The sequence below is a fragment of the Labeo rohita genome, chromosome 19 (genome assembly GCF_022985175.1).
Source record: "Labeo rohita strain BAU-BD-2019 chromosome 19, IGBB_LRoh.1.0, whole genome shotgun sequence".
NCBI lineage: Eukaryota > Metazoa > Chordata > Actinopteri > Cypriniformes > Cyprinidae > Labeo > Labeo rohita.
In genome coordinates this window covers 26,599,773-26,620,304 of record NC_066887.1, presented here as the reverse complement: position 1 = coordinate 26,620,304, position 20,532 = coordinate 26,599,773, and the positions used below count along the sequence as shown (strand labels likewise).

The 20,532-nt window shown below is 31.1% G+C and overlaps 1 protein-coding gene across 2 annotated transcripts; it reads left to right on the top strand.

Moving 5' to 3' along the window:
* Positions 1–588: 588 nt before the first annotated feature.
* Positions 589–18,430, top strand: tuft1b (tuftelin 1b). 2 transcript variants are annotated; one of them, XM_051136118.1, is made up of 11 exons: positions 589–647; positions 7,959–8,054; positions 11,008–11,140; positions 11,225–11,296; positions 11,448–11,537; positions 13,949–14,053; positions 14,158–14,378; positions 14,777–14,882; positions 17,219–17,302; positions 17,387–17,478; positions 17,629–18,430. In XM_051136118.1, exons 3-11 carry the CDS (start codon positions 11,108–11,110, stop codon positions 17,699–17,701), a joined length of 876 nt encoding a protein of 291 aa, XP_050992075.1. In that variant the 5' UTR covers positions 589–647; positions 7,959–8,054; positions 11,008–11,107; the 3' UTR covers positions 17,702–18,430. The 2 variants fall into 2 exon arrangements, with proteins under 2 accessions (XP_050992075.1, XP_050992074.1); XM_051136117.1 differs by having other exon boundaries at positions 13,943–14,053.
* Positions 18,431–20,532: the final 2,102 nt, after the last annotated feature.

Sequence of the window (20,532 nt, the reverse complement as noted above, 5' to 3'; positions counted from 1 at the left end):
GCCACCTTTTAGAAAGCGATTGCAAATGTTTTTATGAAAGTGTAATCTATTAAATGTAATCTACAAATATCTGAATACCTTTACATATTAAAAGTTCTGTAAAAATCGTGCTTTATTAATGTGTAGGGCTTTACAGGGTTTTATGTGTTATTAGGCAGGGTTTGGCAAACTAGGTCAATTAAGCAATAAGTATCAATCATCTTTTTGCATTATATGAAAATTAGAAGCTTAAATGCGCCAAACACTACCAGATGGTGGACAAGAGTAGTAAAGCATTAAAACAGGCTAAAGTATTTTTGTATCATGTACAGAGTTTCTGCTATGTAGATCGTTAAAATGCTTTCGGTCACTTTCAGTGTACAATAACACAATAAAGGAGCTGTTATTAATTGTTCTGACACTTAACCAATTAATTTCGAGAGAAAAAGTTATTTCCTGATGCATTTGCAATTCCCATGGTGCACACGCTGAATATGTCCTGTAGGGAGCGCTGTCGAGTGAAGGCTGAGGGAGGGAGGATCAGGGCAGGACCGCCGGAGACTCATCCCTGCCTTCTTTGGCAAAACCCTGCCTTATTATTAAATGAGTCACCAGAACAACGCATGCAGCAAGAGCAGAGCAGACAGTCTGCGTGTATCTTCAGCAAGGTAAGCTGGAACGCCTTTTGTTTGGATTCCTGTCTGTCGTTGAGCGGTATTTATGATAAACTACAAATACGGAGATTTTAATTATTGTTTAATTAAACATTAATATTTGTTACTTTCTTATTTAATTGGGAAATTACGATTTTGATACTTTTCATCCTTGAGAGTGGAAGATGGTTGTGATAGTTTGTTTAAACGCTGTTTGCATTTGGCTTTATTTGGAGTAGTTTACTTCAATGGAAGTATTTCTGGAAAAGAGTTTTTATTGTATTAGCATTCAACATTACACTGTAAGAGTGTCACAAAAATGTTTGTGGCTTCTCTGCGTTCCGTCCTAACCAATAAGTGTTAGCTGTGCTAGGACAGGAAAACCAGACGTTTCCATGTAATTATATTTTTAACATGTGTTTACTGTTGTGTTTAGTGTATATTTCGGGCTATATTCATTATTTATGTTTGTGTGATTTTTAGGAAGATCAACTACAAAGCACTGAAACTTTATGACTGGCCATGTGACAGGGTTTGGTGATAATAGTGATAATGGTTATAATATATTTGATTATATGTGGTATCAGATGCCATCTGTGTTTGCTCATATCCTCTGAGTGGAAGATGCAACATGCTGACTCATTAGTTTCCTTCTTAGTGGCCTTGGAGTAGATTTCTTCACTGAAAACTGGAAATATAAAATCTCAATGGCATTTAAAATGCATTGAGTTTTAATATTATACAGTAATTTATGATCATGACATGATTAAAGGTTTAAGACTGTGTGTGCAAAATATATGTGTGAATATCATAAGCAGTTTTGCTTCTAGCAAATTCTGCAGGTTGTTGTCCAGAGCATCAACATTATGTCATTTCCAAAGAGTAACAGCCTAAGACTGATGATTTGAACTTAAAATTTGACCCATTCTGGCCAGTATTATCTAATAGCTTAGTTGACTCACTGAGTTCTGTTAGCTCATGTCTTTGACCAAACAATGCGCAAGGTGAGGTAATTTCTTTTAATAAAAAGGTTAAATGAGGTAGTTGGTAACCTCACCTATGAATTTAATCACCTTTTTATGTCTTTGATGTCTCAGGTAGACATTCAGAATAAGACGTATGTGTGAAATCTAGCAGTCTTCCCAATGTCAATACAAATTCACACGCACGAAGAATCTGTCTCTTTATATTAATGCATCACATTTGTGAAAGTTTTGCAGGTTTCTGTTAAAAGCATGAGGCCAAGATATTTGCCAGTCTTACAATGAACACATTGGCTTTGGGGTGCTATTCAAGTGAAATATAGCGGGTGGTTTTTGATAGAATGGTTCATAATGTTTAAGAAGTTAGTTAACCAAAAAAATGAAATATTGTCATCATTAACTCGCTCTCATGATGTTCCAAACCTTTGGGTCTTTGTTTAAAATGAAGTATTATGGTAGAAATAAAGGCTTCCTGAGAATTTTGCATTTTATAGCATCTCTTCTCCATACTGATACGTTACACCTTTGATACTTGGAAATATGCAAATCATAAAAGGAATTTGCTACATGAAACCTTAATTGTTAGCCACATGCGCTGACAGAAATCTCCAAGGTAAATGTACACAATCATTTGTGTTTCCACTTCAATAATAAGCTTGTGTTGTTTTTGGATTCATGCCAATTGATAAACGGGTTTCTCATTACCAACAAAGTTGCGCAACACAACTTTGAGAAAGCTACGGTAATAAATTGGCATTCCGAATGAACAAAGGCTGAACGGGTTTTGCATAAGAGAGCTTAATAACATTGCATGAGAAGAGGCTGGATATCAGAATGAGATGACGCAGATGTACAGATTTTATTGGGCTGACTGTAATCTTCTGTAAACTTCAGTTACGCACATGATAGGTGTACGGAAGGATGAGTGTGTTAGTACATGCTTATCAAGTGAAGTATGGAAAATTAACTTTGGAAGTTAAATCTTTAATTATTCCCACCACTTCTGTTCACTTATGAATCATGTTTGTCTTTACACAGTGGGGCTCTAAAGATTTAAAACACATTTATGTTAATATTATAAATTAAGTAATCAAATTTAACAGTTTGAGTGAAAAATTAAGCATGCAAAATTAACATGTATTTCAGAATTTCTTCGTATTTGGTTTGATTCCAATGTCACCAATTACTGTATTTAATTACTTAAATTCCTAGTTTAGATTCCCAGATTTTTTTGGAACCCACTGTTTTTAGTACCATCCATCTGTTTTTAGTCTGTAAACGCTCTGAAGCTGATGTGCCAGACGTGCTTGTTTGAAAACTAACAGCAAGTGCATGTACGCTTCTAGCAAATTCCTCTAGATCAGAACTTGAAGCAACACATAACACAGCATTGGCACACATTGAACAAAATTAAAGTGGCCACGAATCTCTTCAGTCCTTTGCAGTGGCCGTAACAGTTCCAGACGGGCACACAATATTCTCAGTTGAATATTTTGAAATGCATACTTGACCTTGTATCCACATCAGTTGTTTATAGTACTTTATCATTTTAAGTGTCCACGCATTTACAGTAAACAAGCTACATTATAGCCCAGCCTGGTCAGAACTTGTCCGTGTTTTGGCATATCAAGTTTTCCAAAGCAAGCTGCAGGGCTTTTCGCACATTTCTTATCTCCATGGCTTATGTAATGGGACACCTCTGGACAGATTTAATGCCGTGGAGGCTACCGTACAGGCTGTGGAATGAAGCCTGCAGGTTGGACTCACTACAAAGAGTCTGTTTAAAAGCTCATGCTGTTCTCTTCGCCATTCAGAATGGTTATTTTGTAATTTACTTGAGTAGTCAGTGAATGTAGAGATACAGGTCAATTCAGCATTGCAGCAATTCCTGGTCAAAATGCCTAAAACTGCTTATATATGCAAATAGGAGCTTGGTGTGAAGAGCCTTCCTTCCTTATTCATAAACGCCTGATGTTAAAGGCAGAATTGATTGTGCTTGTTTGGAACTGCACGCTCTTGTCTTGCCTTGAGGGTATCTAAGGACAAAGTCGGATCTAATGGTGCCAAGAGTAAACCATTAGGCTACAAGCTGTTAACCAAATACAGAATCAATGATGACGGCAAATGCAAAGTGATGTATGACAGATGTACGAGTTAATGAGGGTGTGTGCACTCAATAAGAGAACATTAAGTTTTGTTTGCGAAGTGCACGGGGTGTGGCGGAGCTCTTTTAGAACTCTCTTTTTTCCCCAGAATGCACCTTTTTCTCTGTTGATTGTCAGGCTGCATGTTTTTCTGTCAAGTTTGCACTGTTCTTTTCAAAACCACTGTACTCTTGAGTATTTATGTGCTGTGAGTGTCAGTTTGCAGATTCACCCTGAGGCTGTTGTTCTTTCTCTGATCTTGCACACGTCCCCTTCACTCTGCCTGCAAGGATAAAACATGACAGGGCTGATGATTTTTCAGCGCGACTTCTAAAGATTTTCCGCATATGCACTTAAGTCCCGCTTTTCATGAGGCACGCAAAGAAATACAGAGGCAAGAATACTTGCTAATTACATATCATAGGAATGAAAGTTTTGGATAATTAAGGCAGTTGCATGGTCAAAATGAGTCATAATTCATTATAAAAGAAAAAAAACAGCAAACTGCAAAACTTGCTTAGCCATAAATGGTCACTAGGTTATAGTAAGATATATTAAATTGCATGGGATAATGTTTTACAGTGGGGCATACTTTTCTTTTAGAACTAATTAAATGCCCCTAGAAATTAAAGTGAAAAAGAATTTTTTTAAATATATGAAACAATAAATTAAGTACATTTAAATATTTAATTTAATATTATAAATTTAATATGTAATTTAATACATTGTGGTTTTTTTTTCAAAATAAAATAGTCAAATTATTTTGTATATCAGAAATATTCTTTTTAAAAGTTTAAAAGAGGTTTAAAAAGTTTAAAAACTCTTTTCTATTTTAATTTTTCAAATGTAACTTTATTCCTGTGATGGGAAAGCATCATTACTGTTTTCAGTGTCACGTGATCTTTCGGAAGTCATTCTAATCATTCTCAAGAAACAGTTCATATTATCACCAATGTGCTGCTTAATATTTTTTTGGAAACTGTGAAGCTGATTTATTTTTCAGGATTTTTTTGATTAATGGTATTTTTTGATTCAAAAGAACAGCATTTATTTGAAATTGAAAACTCTTCAACATTTTATAAAACTACTAGTTCCAGTTAAGGCTGTGTATTGCCAAGAATCTGGTGATACGATACAGGGGTTGCGATACGATATGTTGCGATACTGTAAACAAGGCGATATGTTGGGATATTTCTTATTTTATGAATAGGACATAATTTTAGGAAAGCTGTAATTAAGAACACACCACCATATTCTTCACACACCAAGTTCTTGCAGGATTCCTGAAGAAAACAAAATAATTGTAAAACAATAAAATAAATACAGATATTGGACATTCTGAGAACCTTTTTGTTCTGAGAATTTTGCAAGTTTTTTAGTTTGTAATTATGCTCCGCGTGGAATTGCCGAGACCGCGACGCGAGCACCTCCTCAACTGCAAAAAACAGCCCCACCACGAGAGAAAGCGGCGGGCGCCACCTCGGCTATACGGGGCGCTTCTGCTGCACAGACAGGTGGCGGCCGCTCGATTACTAATACACAGTAATTTGTAGCGCAATTGTTTTAGCGTTTATTGCACTTTATGCATGTCACACATCAGACGTGAATCGCTGTGCTGTGGCCAATGAACTGAAGTCTGCAAAAATACAAGTCTTTCTTTACAAGAAAATGGAATTTAACACCAGAATATATATAGAATATATTGAAATAAATTAGGTTAAATATTTCAAACGGGTTACCAATGGGTATGTTAAGGGTTAGGAGTCGGTTAGGACAATAATTAAGTGTATACAATTAAACAACTACATATTTCTTTAAAATATAATAATATACAGAATTGAATAGCAAGCGCTATTAAATAGTATGAGACACTAATACATGCATATATACAATAAATAAATAAAATAAAATAATACAAAAAAACTATAGGGTCCTAGAAATGCGGTCTTAGAGATGCGGTCCTGAAACTGCAGCCTCCGGTTGTGCAGGAACATCCTTCTCCGTCCTGGAGCGAACGATACCTCAAAAGCCGATATGACGCCACACTTTACACCGAGGTGGGAGCAGGAACTATTCTTTCATCCTCCGTTAACGCTAACATTAGTGGCGTATGCTAGTATTTCCTGTCATTGTTTAAGTTCAGAGATAAGAAGACTCCAATCTAGCGGTCAGGATATACGCTCAAAACGAAGCAACTGTCATGAATCTTGTAAGTTTTATTTATTTATTTTTTTTAATATATCGATATTCCATTTTTGAGAGTCGATACAATGTCGTGTATCGATATTTTCTTACACCCTTAGTTCCAGTCCTTGATTCTGATTGGTCAGCAGCTGTATTTTATTCACGACAAAGCAGGGCTGTGAGTGATTCACCCAAAGACTCTGTGTATCACTGTGCAACACCCTTGGCAACAGACCTTAGCAACATAATCAATTATATAGCCTCAAAACTGTGCCAGTACAGTTGAGGTCAAAAGGTTACATACACGTTGCTAAATCTGCTAAATGTAATCGTTTCTCCCTTCTGGAGCATCAGTGAGTGTTTGAACCTCAGTTGTCCTCAGTGTAAAAAGATGGATCTCAAAATCATACAGTCATTGTGGAAAGGGTTCAAATACACAAAAATGCTGAAAAAACAAAGAATTTGTGAAACCTAAAGGATTTTTCTGAAGAACAGCAGGCAGTTTAACTGTTCAGGACAAACAAGAGACTCATGAACAACTATCACTAAACAAAAAACACAGCTGTAGTTCATTCAGGTAACAACACAGTATGAAGAATCAAGCGTATGCAAACTTTGACTGGGGTCATTTTTATAAATTCAACTATTGTTTTCTCTTGTAAACTATATGTAAACATCTTATATGTAAAATATCTTATTCAGGTCAGTACTAAATAATAAAAATCACATGCATTTTGTATGATCCCTCTTATTATGGTAAATTAATTAACTTTTTGCAGATCCTGTGAGGTGTATGTAAACTTTTGACCTTAGTTTTAACTTTAATTTATATTCAGCATATAATTTGGTTGACCTGTAGTGTGTTATTACATTGGTGCTGTGTGTTTAACTTTTCTGGTATTTGACACACAGCAGTGACCCAGACGGCGGTGACACACTATCATAAGCGCTGCACTTAGATGCTAATCCTTAAAAGGTGTTCTTATCTCTTGTATCATAAAATTCACAGAGGTAGCTCATACCAACCTGATAAAGCCACACACAGCCACCTACACCTTCTTTCATAATTGACTACCATATAAGGTTTGCCATCTGTTTATACAGACGCTCTCCAGCACACCTCCACCCTTTGCTGGTATTCGGCGTAGCTGGAATTGGAGTGAATCAGCAGTCTGCCCGAGTGATCTCACTTTTATTCAGTATCTCATTCTGTTGTCTGTGGTCACATCCCAAAGGATCAAACCCCATTCTTCTCATGTTCTCATGCACGGACATGTTGACTCTTTTAGATCTTGACTGTACAGAACGGATTTTACTTGATGGTTTGCAGAAACTAGTTTATTTGTAGTAAACCACATATTTAATACATTAATAGACCTTTGTTTGCAATTGTGAATGCTTTGTCATGACTCATAAATCATTTTTGTCATTTTGAAAGGGAGACGGTTTAATATGTATTGAGCTGTTCAAAAATAATGACTTTTGTATGTTTCCATACAGGTTACCCAAACACTTCTTCTGTCTATCATTGGTTGGACAAACAGATAGTGTTGTCTTAAAACTAGTGTCATTTGTTGAGCCACTGATGTTTAGGGCTGGTTGTGTTGCTCAGTCCTTTTTTGGAGAAATCAACCTGCTTATTAAGCTTGGGTATCAAAAAGCTATTTAGCATGGAAAAAAATGACATCACTTTTAAATTGCTGGTTTAACTGCTCAGTTATGTAATGTTTTTCCCCTTTTTTTTTTTTAAGCTTTCACTTGTCCATCTTAGACGTCATAGCCTTAAAGTAGGATTTTCAGATGCCATAGAAATAAAGGTGTACATATGTGTCCATTATGCTCGTTACATGAGACTGCTTGCTGTGGACATTATATAATCATAATTGGGCTTTTTATTTAGTCCTTCTTCTGGTGTCTTATGGGAACTTGTCTCCCTCCTAATCTCATTTTCTCTCATTTCTGTTCATTCTCACCCTATATTCTTGGATCTCATTCTTGTCTCTTTTTGCACTTAGACCGCAGCAGCCACTACACAAACAGAAAGATCGTGGAAGTCACTGTACAACTACATCTAGAATCTGATCGTCGAGACGTCGTTGAAAATCTTACAGGTATATACTTTTTCTTCTGTATACAGTGTTTCTTCAACTACGAGGGCACTTGTATATCCAGATTAATTATCAAAGTGTTTTCATTGTTGTTTATGTGTAGGTCCCATTAAACCATCCACATCCATTTTTTGTTGCTTTTCAGCTGCCTTTGTTTTAGAGATTTTATTGATTATGAAACTATGAAAATTGGTTATTAAAATATTATTTTTATAAATCTATTATAGCTAATCTTAAACCATTACAGTACGTCACAAAAAAATATTGGGGGTCAAGACTTTTTTTTTTTAAGCAATTCATATTTTTATTCAGCATGGATGCATTAAATTGTATAAGATTTTTATTTCAAATAAAAGTTGTTTTCTGAATTTTTTCAAGAATCCTGAAAAATATATATCAGTTTCTACAGGAATTTTAAGCAGCGCAAACTTTATATTAATAACTGTTTCCTAAATCAAATAGGAATGATTCTTATTTAAATAAGAAAGATTCTTAAAAACAAATTACTGTAGAATGATTTATAAAGGACCATGTGACACGTAAGACTGAAGTAAATTCAGCTTTGCCATAACAGGAGTACATTTCATTTTTATATTCAAATAGACAGTAGTTATTTTACATTGTAGTTATATTTCACAATATTACAGTTTTTACTGTTTTAAATCTAGTAAATTCAAGCTTGGTGAGCCAAAGAGAATTCTTTCAAAACATTTATTGTGTACTTCCAATCACACTGTATTTTATTATTTTCCCCCCCAAATTTTGCAAAGTATAAAAATGTATTATAGTTAAATATTTATTTAAATAAATATTATATATAATATTTTGAATTTAGGATATATAAAACGGGGGATATGACAGTTGACATTTAACATTTAACATTTACAGTTTACATTTACATTTATTCATTTAGAAGACACTTTTATCCAATACTGCAAGAGTCATGAGAATACAGGGCCATATGATATCCATTTTATTTTTTTCCCAAATTCTGTTTTTTTCCATTTAAATTTTTCTGGATTCCATTTTTTTTTCAGTTTTAACTTAACTTAAAAAATATCAATCAAAAAGCATGTCTAATTAATTTAAATCATGTAACTTACACAATTTAACAGCAATTCATTAAAGTTTTAACCACAATTATATTTTTAAGCCCCTATGAAGTATTTTTTTTTCTCCTCTAAAATTTAGTTTTAATTTGACCAAATTCTGTGTTTTCCATTAATTTTTCTTCATTCCATTTTAATGGTTTCATTAAATTTTAATAACCAAATCATCTCGATTTAGTTGATTTTATTAAAAAGAAAATTAAATAAAAATGTTTTTTTTTTTTTTTTTTTTTCTGTTAAAAAATTCTGGTCAATAATTGTCATCGTAAATATTCCTTAAAAATAATGTTGTAATAATAATTTTATTAGTAGTCACAGTTTTTTCAAGTTGAACTGAACTTTTATTTTGATGGTTTGCCATGAAGACCTTTAAATTTCTGTTTGTATCTGACATTATGATGATAGTTTTCAAAAGAAACTGTAAAATGCTCATGAAGTGACTGTTAGAGCAGTTATAGAGATTATGTTTATGTGTTCATGTACTGGTATATTGAGGCAGCAGAGGCTGAAAAAACACTGCCTGCGTAGTAAACAAAACTGTGCATCTGAGACACGCAAAACATGCAGGATTCATTTTTTTATTTATATGTGATCCATAACTTCAGATGTGCTAGCAGTGACATTCACTCTTAAAAATAAAGGTGCTTTACGATGCCATAGAAGAACCATTTTTGGTTCCAAAAGGAATCATTCAGTCAAAGGTTCTTTAAAGAACCATCTCTTTCTTACCTTTATTTTTAAAGGAGAAGTCCACTTCCAAAACAAAGATTCACAGATAATGTACTCACCCCGTTGTCATCCAAGATGTTCATGTCTTTCTTTCTTCAGTTGTAAAGAAATTATGTTGTTTGAGGAAAACATTTCAGCATTTTTCTCCATATAGTGGACTGACATGGTGCCCCGATTTTGAACTTCCAAAATACAGTTTAAATGCAGCTTCAAACGATCCCAAATGTGGTTGTAAACGATCCCAGCCGAGAGAAAAGGGTCTTATCTAGCGAAACGATTGGTTATTTTCATAAAAATAATACAATTTATATACTTTTTAATGTCAAACGCTTGTCTTGTCTTACTCTGCCTGAACTGTTTTTTCTGGTTCAAGACAGTTAGGGTATGTCGAAAAACTCCCATCTCATGTTTTCCCTCAACTTCAAACTCATCCTATATCGCTGTTTTACCTTTTTTGTTCAGGGTGTTTGATCTTCTTTGCATATTTACATTGCAAAGACTGTGACGGTACTTCTGCAGCGATGTAGGATGATTTTGAAATGATTTTTGAAGTTGAGAGACAAAATACGATTGGAGTTTTTCGACAGACCCTAACTGTCTTGAACCAGAATACACAGAGTTCAGTGAGAGCAAGGCAAGATGAGCGTTTAAGAATAAAAAGTATTTTTTCAATTGTATTTTTTTATGAAAATAACCAATCGTTTCTCTAGATGAGAAACTTTTTCCTCTGCTGGGATTGTTTACAACCGCACTGGGATCGTTTGAAGCCGCATTTAAACTGTATTTTGGAAGTTCAAAATCGGGGCACGATGTCAGTCCATTATATGAAGAAAAATGCTGAAATGTTTTCCTCAAAAAACATAATTTCTTTACGACTGAAGAAAGAAAAACATGAACATCTTGGATGACAAGGGGGTGAGTACATTATACGCAAATCTTTGTTTTGGAAGCGGACTTCTCCTTTAAGAGTGTCGGTTGGTTCAGAAACAATAAAAATAAACATCTACTCAACTCTGTCTTGTAAAATCCCGCCAGACTCCTTGAATTTAAAAACAAAGCCTTTACACTGAGCGACAGTTTAAAAATGAATCTTACGATACCTTTGTTTGTTTTACCAGCTATTGTAAGTGAAATACCAAATCCACTCCGGACGTAATACAGCCCAGAGGATCAACTGTTGTAGACATCTGTAAAGAGGGAAAGCATAATCGTGTCAAGATGTTGACTGATGAGGCTGCACAGGTGCAAGAGGTCAGTGTTTTCACCACCCACACATTAACCTTGAAAAATGTGAGCGATTTGTGTGCGTTTATAATCTGTGTTGTTTGTCATCAGGTGAGATACTGCCTGAAGACTCTGAGAGAGCAAATGGCAGCTAGACAAAACAATAACAACAACAACATTAAGGTACATTTTTTACATGGTTTTACGAATCATTATACACGCCTTAGTAGGTGTCAATTATTTCCTTGCTGTAATATGTATTTTCCCCATTACATATTTCTTCAAATTACTACTAAGCTTTCTCATTTGTACAGTAATCTGTCTTCTGCCCTAGATTCCATCCAATGGGTATAAAGTTGACGTACTTGTCAGCAAAGCCAGTGGCTCCAATGGATATGTGAACGGCTCTTACTCCAAACGTCCGGTAAACATTTGTCATACGAAGATTATTCACTTCAGCCATTAGACACGCACACCTAAGTAGCAAGAATGTATAGACTACTCTCAAACACAAACAAACAGAGGCACTCCCTTAGAAAGACAGCGAAAGCTTTCAGTCCACTCGCTATATCACATTTCACTTGTTTTGGACGGAATTGAATGGCGTATTGTGAGTAAAATAGCCCCTTTCCTCCATTAAAGGTATTTCTCATTCAATCTCAAGTACGCCTCGCTAAAACCCTTGAAACGCAAATGAATAACTTCTCTGTTTGAAAATGTCCTGTTCTCCCAAATAATGATGATTGACACAAAAAGTGGCAAATGTAGTTCAGCTTCTTTAATGAAGATACGATTACGTTCATAGAGAAATAATTTGGCCAAAAACATTACCACAGATTTGATCATTCATGTTTTTGTCGTAATGTGCTTTTGTCGAGAAGTTGCAGATATGTGGGAGCATACGCACGCTAACCTTTTGCTTCTGCTTGTGAAAAGTCACACCTATGACATTATGCCTTTGGGAGCAGCAATTGCCAAACTTGTGCCTGCTCAGTAAACAAGCCATCATTCTGTCTTTAACTACACGCCTACAATGCCTCCCATGCACACGCGACATCATTTTTCACTTCTTCTTTTTAAATGCTTTTTACACATTTTTAAATACGTTTTTATTTTACCCTTGTCCCAGATCTTACACTATGAAAATGCATCATGAAAATATTGTGTTTATAAATCTGTTACATTAAATAATTAAACATTAAATAATTATATATATTTTTAAATATATACGAAGTATATAAAAATGTGCTCAAGAATATATGAAGAGTTCATTTGCAAAAACAGATAACCCATTTTTAAACAATTTTCAAAAATTATGTTTTTTTCATTGTGTATTCCAGTTAATCTCAATCAAACTGCATTGGGGTTATTTTGGTTAGGTAAAAAAAAGCTAAAAAACACAATAAAATGCAGTAAAAACAAAAAACATGATTTTTGAAAATGTAAAAAACTGAGTTATCTGTTTTTGCAAATAAACTCTTCATATGATTTTAAATATATGATTTTAAATATATATATATATATATATATACTGAATAAATATAATCATAAACTTTTTTTCCCAATAAATATAATATGGTGGATCAAAAATAGATCAAATCAAAATAATAAATAAAATCAAAAATATCAATGTAAATCAAAATAAATAAATGTAATAATTGGACAATAAATAAAGGAATACATTATTTGATTAAACAATTACATTTCATTTGTAATCAAATTTAATCCTAAATTCATTACCTTTTTCTTTATTTATTATTTTCTGTATTCATTTTTTTTTAAATATATGAATAAAAAATAGTAACTTTTTCCCTACAAACTAGAGTAAGAATTGAAAGAATATGCTATGTAAAAGATATTCTATAGAAACATTTATGATAAGACAAATATAATATGGAGGGTGAAACATGCAGAAATTAAAAAAATAAATACCTATTATTACATGTAATAATAGGACAATAAATAAAGGAATCATTTTTTTGATAAAACAAATACAATTCATTTGTAATAAAATTTAATCCTGAATTTTTTAATGACCTTTTTTTTTTTTTACTTTATTATTTTCTGTATTTATTTTTAAATATAAATAAATAAATAAATAAATAAATATAGTAACTTTTCCCCCTACAAACTAGAGTAAGAATTAAAAAGAATAAGCTATATGAAAAATATACTATAGAAAAATTTACCATGCAACAAGTATAATATGGAGGATCAAACCTGCATTAAATAAATTAAAATAAAATAAAATAAAATAAATGTACTAATAGGACAATAAATAAAGGCATAAATCATTTTATAAAACAAAAGCAATTCATTTATAATAAAATTTTATTTTTATATTTATTTTTTATTACCTTTATTCTATATTTATTATTTTCTGTATTTATTTTTTTTACACTTAGTTTCATTCTTTTTGACTGTTATTTACTCTCATTTATTCTTTCATGTTTTTGTATTTATTTATTTATTGCAAATAAATAACATTTGTTTTATTAAATCGTTTATTCCTTTATTTATTTTCTTATTATATTACATTACATTACATTTGTTTATTTATTTATAATTTCTGCAGGTTTGGTCCTCTATAAAAAAGGAGTATGTACTAAATATAAGTATATATGTACAGTATATCAAACTAAGTGATCACTTTGATCACTATATTCATACATTATGGTACTTAAGTAGCTACTTTAAAGAACACTGTGGTATATGCAAATACCTGTACCATGCCATTACAGTAATAATCATGGTAATGTTTTTTCAGGTTAACAATGTAAAAGAAATACATTAAATATATGCAATTTTAACACGTTTTCTTTTGCAAAGGACCAGGAGGATGATGAAAGCTCTTTTGCCTTAAAAGAAGTCACCAAACATCTGTACACTCGTCTGCAAGAGATGGAGAGGAGACACCAGGAAGAGAAAGACAGACTACAGGTCAGAATCATCATAAAAAAAACAGGAAAATGTGTATAATTGTAATATGATGTGTCTTACCTTTTCTAAACTGAGCACCTTTTTGTTTTTTAAACCCCCGTTAGGCAGAAAACACTGAATATCAGCAGCGGTTTCTGGAGGAGCATAACTCTCGCATACACAAGGCAGAAACCAAGGCGGAGGAACAGGGCAAAATGATGGAAGAGATGCAGAAGCTTATGCATGGCTTGCAGCTGGAAAATGCCACACTACATGAAAAGTTGGCTGCTAGTGAGGCTGAGCTTGAGAAACTGCGAGGACTGAAGAAAACGGAGAGCGTTGACAGGTGGGGCCTTTTATTTGGCTGACCCGAATTTATACATAATGCATTGTTGTTTAACTGTTTCCTTGGCTACATTAAATATTTTCCTCTTGCAGTTTAGTAAGATGTACATAATGCTTTTCTCTCAAATGTTTATTGTTTCTGTGACTACGTTAAATATTTTCCACCTGCAGTTTAGTAAACAAGTATGTTGCCCTAATTACAAGTCTATTAGCTGCATTGTGCTGCCACAGAAGCTTATCTTTCAGAGAAACGCCTCTCACATGGAATTCGACTTTGACTCATTCTCGTACGTTAGATGTGGACTCACCCTCAATGTTGCTAATGCGATTGTTTCTGTGCTATATGCGAGTGTCATTTGTAACTGTTCACGTGTAACATACAGGTTTTCTGTACTGCAGGTCTGAACAACTGGAGAAGGAGCTGGCAACCCTGAAGGATAAGAACCATAACTTAGATGACATGCTCAAAAGTCAACAAAGGAAAGTCAGAAACATGATCGAACAGGTAATAATTACAGCGCACAGGATAGTTGGAGAAACACCCAATCACAGAGACAAATCATTAAATGACGTGCAGTTAATCTATGTTATGTGATGGATTTTTACTTATATTCAATGATGATTCATTTTGGGGCAGGAGTTGATTTAAATCAACATTAAAACATTTAGATAGATAGATAGATAGATAGTACTTTTTTTAATTATTATAAATAAATTAGTAATTTTAGAGAAGTTAGATTTAATTTACATTTTTAAAAACATTTAAATTTATTACATCTAAATTTATGTATATGCATACTTTTAAATATTTAATATTTAAATACATTTTTTGATAGATAGATAGTACCTTTAAATTATTATTAAAAAATGAAACAATAATTTTAAGACATTTACTTGATTTACATTTTTAAAAACATTTCATTTAATGTCTAATTTTATGTATATACGTACTTTTAAATATTTAAATTTGATATATATGACGATTCTATAAAGCAGTACTAAGACAGATTGATTGATAGAGAGATTGTACTTAAATTAATATTAATAAATTAAATAATTTTAAGAAATGAGATTTAATTTACATTTTTAAAAACATTTTAATTACATCTAATTTTATGTATATGCATACTTTTAAATATTTAATATTTAAATACATTTTTGATAGATAGATAGATAGATAGATAGATAGTACCTTTAAATTATTATTAAAAAAATAAACAATAATTTTATATACTTTTAAATATATACATTTTATATATATAACAATTCTATAAAGCAGCATTAGATAGATAAATAGATAGTACTTTTAAAGCATTATTAATAAATTAAATAATAATTGTAAGAAATTTAATTTGATTTACATTTTTAAAAGCATTTAATTTATTGTCTAATTTTTATGTAAATACATACTTTTTATATTTTAAATTTTATATATACGACACTTCTATAAAGCAGGGATAGGATAGATAGATAGTACTTTTAAATTATTAATGAATTACATTTTTTAAGAAATGTGATTTACATTTTTAAAAACATTTAAATTATTGTCTATTTTTATGTATATACATACTTTTAAATAATTAATTTTTATATATATGACAATTCTATAAAACAGTACTAGATAGATAGTACTTAAATTATTATTAATAAATTAATAATTTTAAGAAATTAGATTTAATTAACATTTTTAAAAACATTTTAATTTATTACATCTAATTTTATGTATATACATACTTTTAAATATTAAAATTTTATATGATAATTCTATAAAGCAGTGATAGACTTTTAAATTATTATTAATAGATTAAACAATAATTTTAAGAAATTTTATTTGATTTACATTTTTAAAAACATTTAATTTGTCTAATTTTATGTACATACATACTTTTAAATATTTAAATGTTATATATATAACAGTTTTGCTATAAAGCAGTACTAGATGGGTAGATAGATTAAATCATTTTAAATAATTTTAAGAAATTTGATTTTTTTTTTTTTTTTTTTTTAATTTTTGAAAACATTTTAATTTATTACATCTAATTTTATGTATATACATACTTTTAAATATTAAAATTTTATATGATAATTCTATAAAGCAGTGATAGACTTTTAAATTATTATTAATAGATTAAACAATAATTTTAAGAAATTTTATTTGATTTACATTTTTAAAAACATTTAATTTGTCTAATTTTATGTACATACATACTTTTAAATATTTAAATGTTATATATATAACAGTTTTGCTATAAAGCAGTACTAGATGGGTAGATAGATTAAATCATTTTAAATAATTTTAAGAAATTTGATTTTTTTTTTTTTTTTTAATTTTTGAAAACATTTTAATTTATTACATCTAATTTTATGTATATGCATACTTTTTAAATATTTGCATTTTTATGTATATATATATATGACAATTCTGCTATAAAGCAGAAACAGATCAATCTTTTTATTTATTTATTTATTTTTTTTTTTATTTTCTCAAAAACAGACAGGTTGTGTATTATATAGAGTATTTGCTTGGAGATGAGAAGTGAAACTCAACCTCAGTCGTAAATAAAAGATGGCGTCATTTCCCTGCTGCTCAGCCTCTGTGCACTTTAGATCTCATGTTACATGTAATGGCTTCATCCAGGAACACTGAAATCACAAATGCAAACAGATCATAATGCTTCAGAAACCCAGCTCCGTTTAATTAGATTATTCGAGTAGATTATTCAAATTTTCTCTTAGTAATGACTCCTGATTAACTTATTACATCCTTCAATACATTTAAACTCACTGTGAATGTGATACATCCTTGCATTCATTCATTTATATCTCCAAATATGTTAACAGGTGCAAAATGCACGAACCATGATGGACCAAAGAGACCGGCTGATCAATGACCTAAAAGAGAAGGTGGCTTTCCTCGAAGCTGAGGTCAGCATTTGTGTTTCAAAAAGCCTCTTTATTAATTTTTTTATAGTCACTGTGTGACTGTAACATACCAAATGTGTCCTACAGAATAGAGAGATCCATGACCGGATGGAATTTTATTTGGGCAACAGAGTGTCTAATCCATACAACTCAGACATGGGGTCCAAGGTTGTCTACAGGTACTACTTTCTTATAATAAATACTTACAATATATCTCTCCATTTATACAGTCTCATTTTCTTTTTCCATGAAAAATATTGCAAAAGCATAAAAGCATTCTGAACAAGGTGTTTGTTTATTCAAAAAATATTTTACATTTTACATTATAGCAAACCTCTGATGCCAACAAGCCCTGGAAACAAGTCTATGCCGTTCATTAAAGTGGTCGAGATCAAGTCCTGAACAACAGATGAAGACAAATGATGGAAGTGATTGAGTAAGAAGTAACTGTAGAAGAAGTAACAAGCATTTCTCCTCTCTCAGCATTTATGCAACATCCCTCTGTTTGGCACATGAGTAGCACTTGGTTTCTTTTTTATATATATATTCACTGCTTTGTATATAGGACTTTAAGTAAAATGTCACATGTATATTAGATTTGCAGATCATACACTGCATTTTATGCCTTAATGCCTTAACTTTATTAATGGTAGTAGATATAAGTGGTGATATTCATATTTCCTACAGATCTGTCAATATGTTCTTTTTAGCATGTATAGAATCTAATAATGCAGCCATTGTATAAATATTGTGACTGACAGCCAGTTTTAATAATCTGATAAAGCCAAAACTGATCAGTTTTTTCACATATATGCATAACAAACAATATTTCTCTGCTACTTCTGTATCTTTGTATGTATATATACTCTAATATACATTTCTGAATTTACTGTATTTACTTGCAAAGTTGTGTTTTCCCTTTGGGAACTGTAATTGTATTATGTTATTTTTTTTTTTTTTTTGTTCTTTGCTCAACTCTACCTTTCCATCCATCTCTTATTAAATGTGAAAAATGTGTTACTGTAGATGGAATTGTAGTGCTATGCACATTTCTCTGGTATTGTATTTTACCTGGTATATGTATTTATCTTAAGGGCTAATCAGTAAAATAAAGTATTTAAGATTGGTCAATATGTGCAAGACAATGTTACTTTTTCTTATATAACTGTGATTATGGTGAATGACACCTGAATACCGAAGCTTGTTTTTATTACACATTCATTTTTTTTAAAACTGTATGTTGGAATATAGATGAAATGTTGTCATTGTATACTGTAGCACTAAGATTTTTCGTCGATGAAATCACTGAAGTAACCTGTTAATTAGAAATAGGCGTGTGTGCACATACTTTTGGTCATGTAGTACCCATCCTATCATTATCGGTTTGTGTCCCGCACTTGGAAAAATTCAGAGCAGACCAATAGCGACATCTAGTGATGTAACGCTATACTCAAATAAATGCTAATGTCTTTTATGTAATATTCGAACAGGTTCCTGAAAACATGAGCAAAGGTCGACATTCACTACAGCTCAAAGGTTTTTAAACAGTAAGATTTTTTATGTTTTTTAAAGACGTCTCTTCTGCTTACCAAGCCCGCATTTATTTGATTCTAAATACAGCAAAAGCACTAATATTGTGAAATATTTTACTGTTTAAAATAACTGCTTTCTATTTGAATATATTTTAAAGTGTAATTTATTCCTGTGATCAAAGCTAAATTTTTAGTATCATTACTCCAGTCTTTAATGTCACATGATCCTTCAGAAATCATTCTAATATGCTGATTTGCTGCTCAAGAAACATTTTTGGGAAAGAAATTGTAGAAATAAATACTTTTATTTAGCAAGGACACCTTAATATTTATAGTGTTACAAAAGTGTCTATTTCAGATTAATTCTGTTCTTCTGATCTTTCTATTCATCAAAGAAACCTGAAAAAAATCTACTCCGCTGTTATAATAAAAATAATAAATGTTTTCTGAGCAGCAAATCAGAATATTAGAATGAAATGTGACTGAAGTAATGATGCTAAATATTCAGCTTTGAAATCTCAGGAATAAATAACATTTTCAAATATTTTCAAATAGTCAAATATTAAATATTTTGTAAAGATTTTGAACAAATTTGTACTGTTTTTGCTGTACTTTGGATCAAATAAAAAACATTAAACGTTGAAAAACATTAAAAATCTTACTGTTCAAAAATGTTTGACTGTTAGTGTAGTTGGTAAAGCAAAGCCACTTTAAATTCAGTGTAAATGTTTGGTGTTATGATCAAATCTCTGTCATTTAAAAAAAACTAACAAACAAACAAACAAAAAAAAACTATTAACTAATACAATCAATGATGAGTGAGAAACAAATAAATGTTCCTTGAGTGTTCTTTCAGTCCAGTTATTCTTACATTTACTTTAGGAATTAATTATGCATTTTACTGCAAAATGACACATGTACCAAAAAAACAAAAAACAAACAAACAAAAAAAAACAAACAAAAAAATTATTTAAGTATTGTCTAAAATACTTAAAAAATAAAATGACTATATTTATTGCAAAAAATGAACTCAAAATAGGTTGGAAATTAGTATTTATTAATATGTTTAGTAAATGAACATTTTTTAAGTTACAACGCATATTTGTTAAGTAACATTTATTATTATCTACTAAGTTAAATAATGATTTTTTTTTAAATTGCTTATTAATAAATGTTCAACTTTTTATTATTTACAACCATAGCCATAGCATATATATATATATATATATATATATATATATATATATGTACACACACACTAATACCTTAGCAAACCTTTTAATTCAAATAATTAAATAATTACATTCAAACTCATTCTAGGAGTACAGTACACTTTGGGATATTTTTAAATATATAAACTGTGTGTGAACTGTTAGATATAGTTAAATAAACCAGCGTTTATGCAACCTAATATTACAAGTAGCTAGTTTTAAACAAAATTTAGTATGTAAATGGTGACTATGTCTAAAACTAATAATTCTAATGACATACAGCTAAATTTGCAACAATTTTTCTTATTCTGTTCTAAAACATTTGTCTATTTGTTTAAAGATTATTGAAAAAAAAAAAAAAAAAAAAAACTTTTTGGTTAGTTTCAAGGTCCTATTGTATAGCTTTTTCACAAAATATGTATGTCAAATGTATTGGTGACATAAGTATCAATGATTAGGTGGGTTTTAGCATAACAAATACCCAACTTCA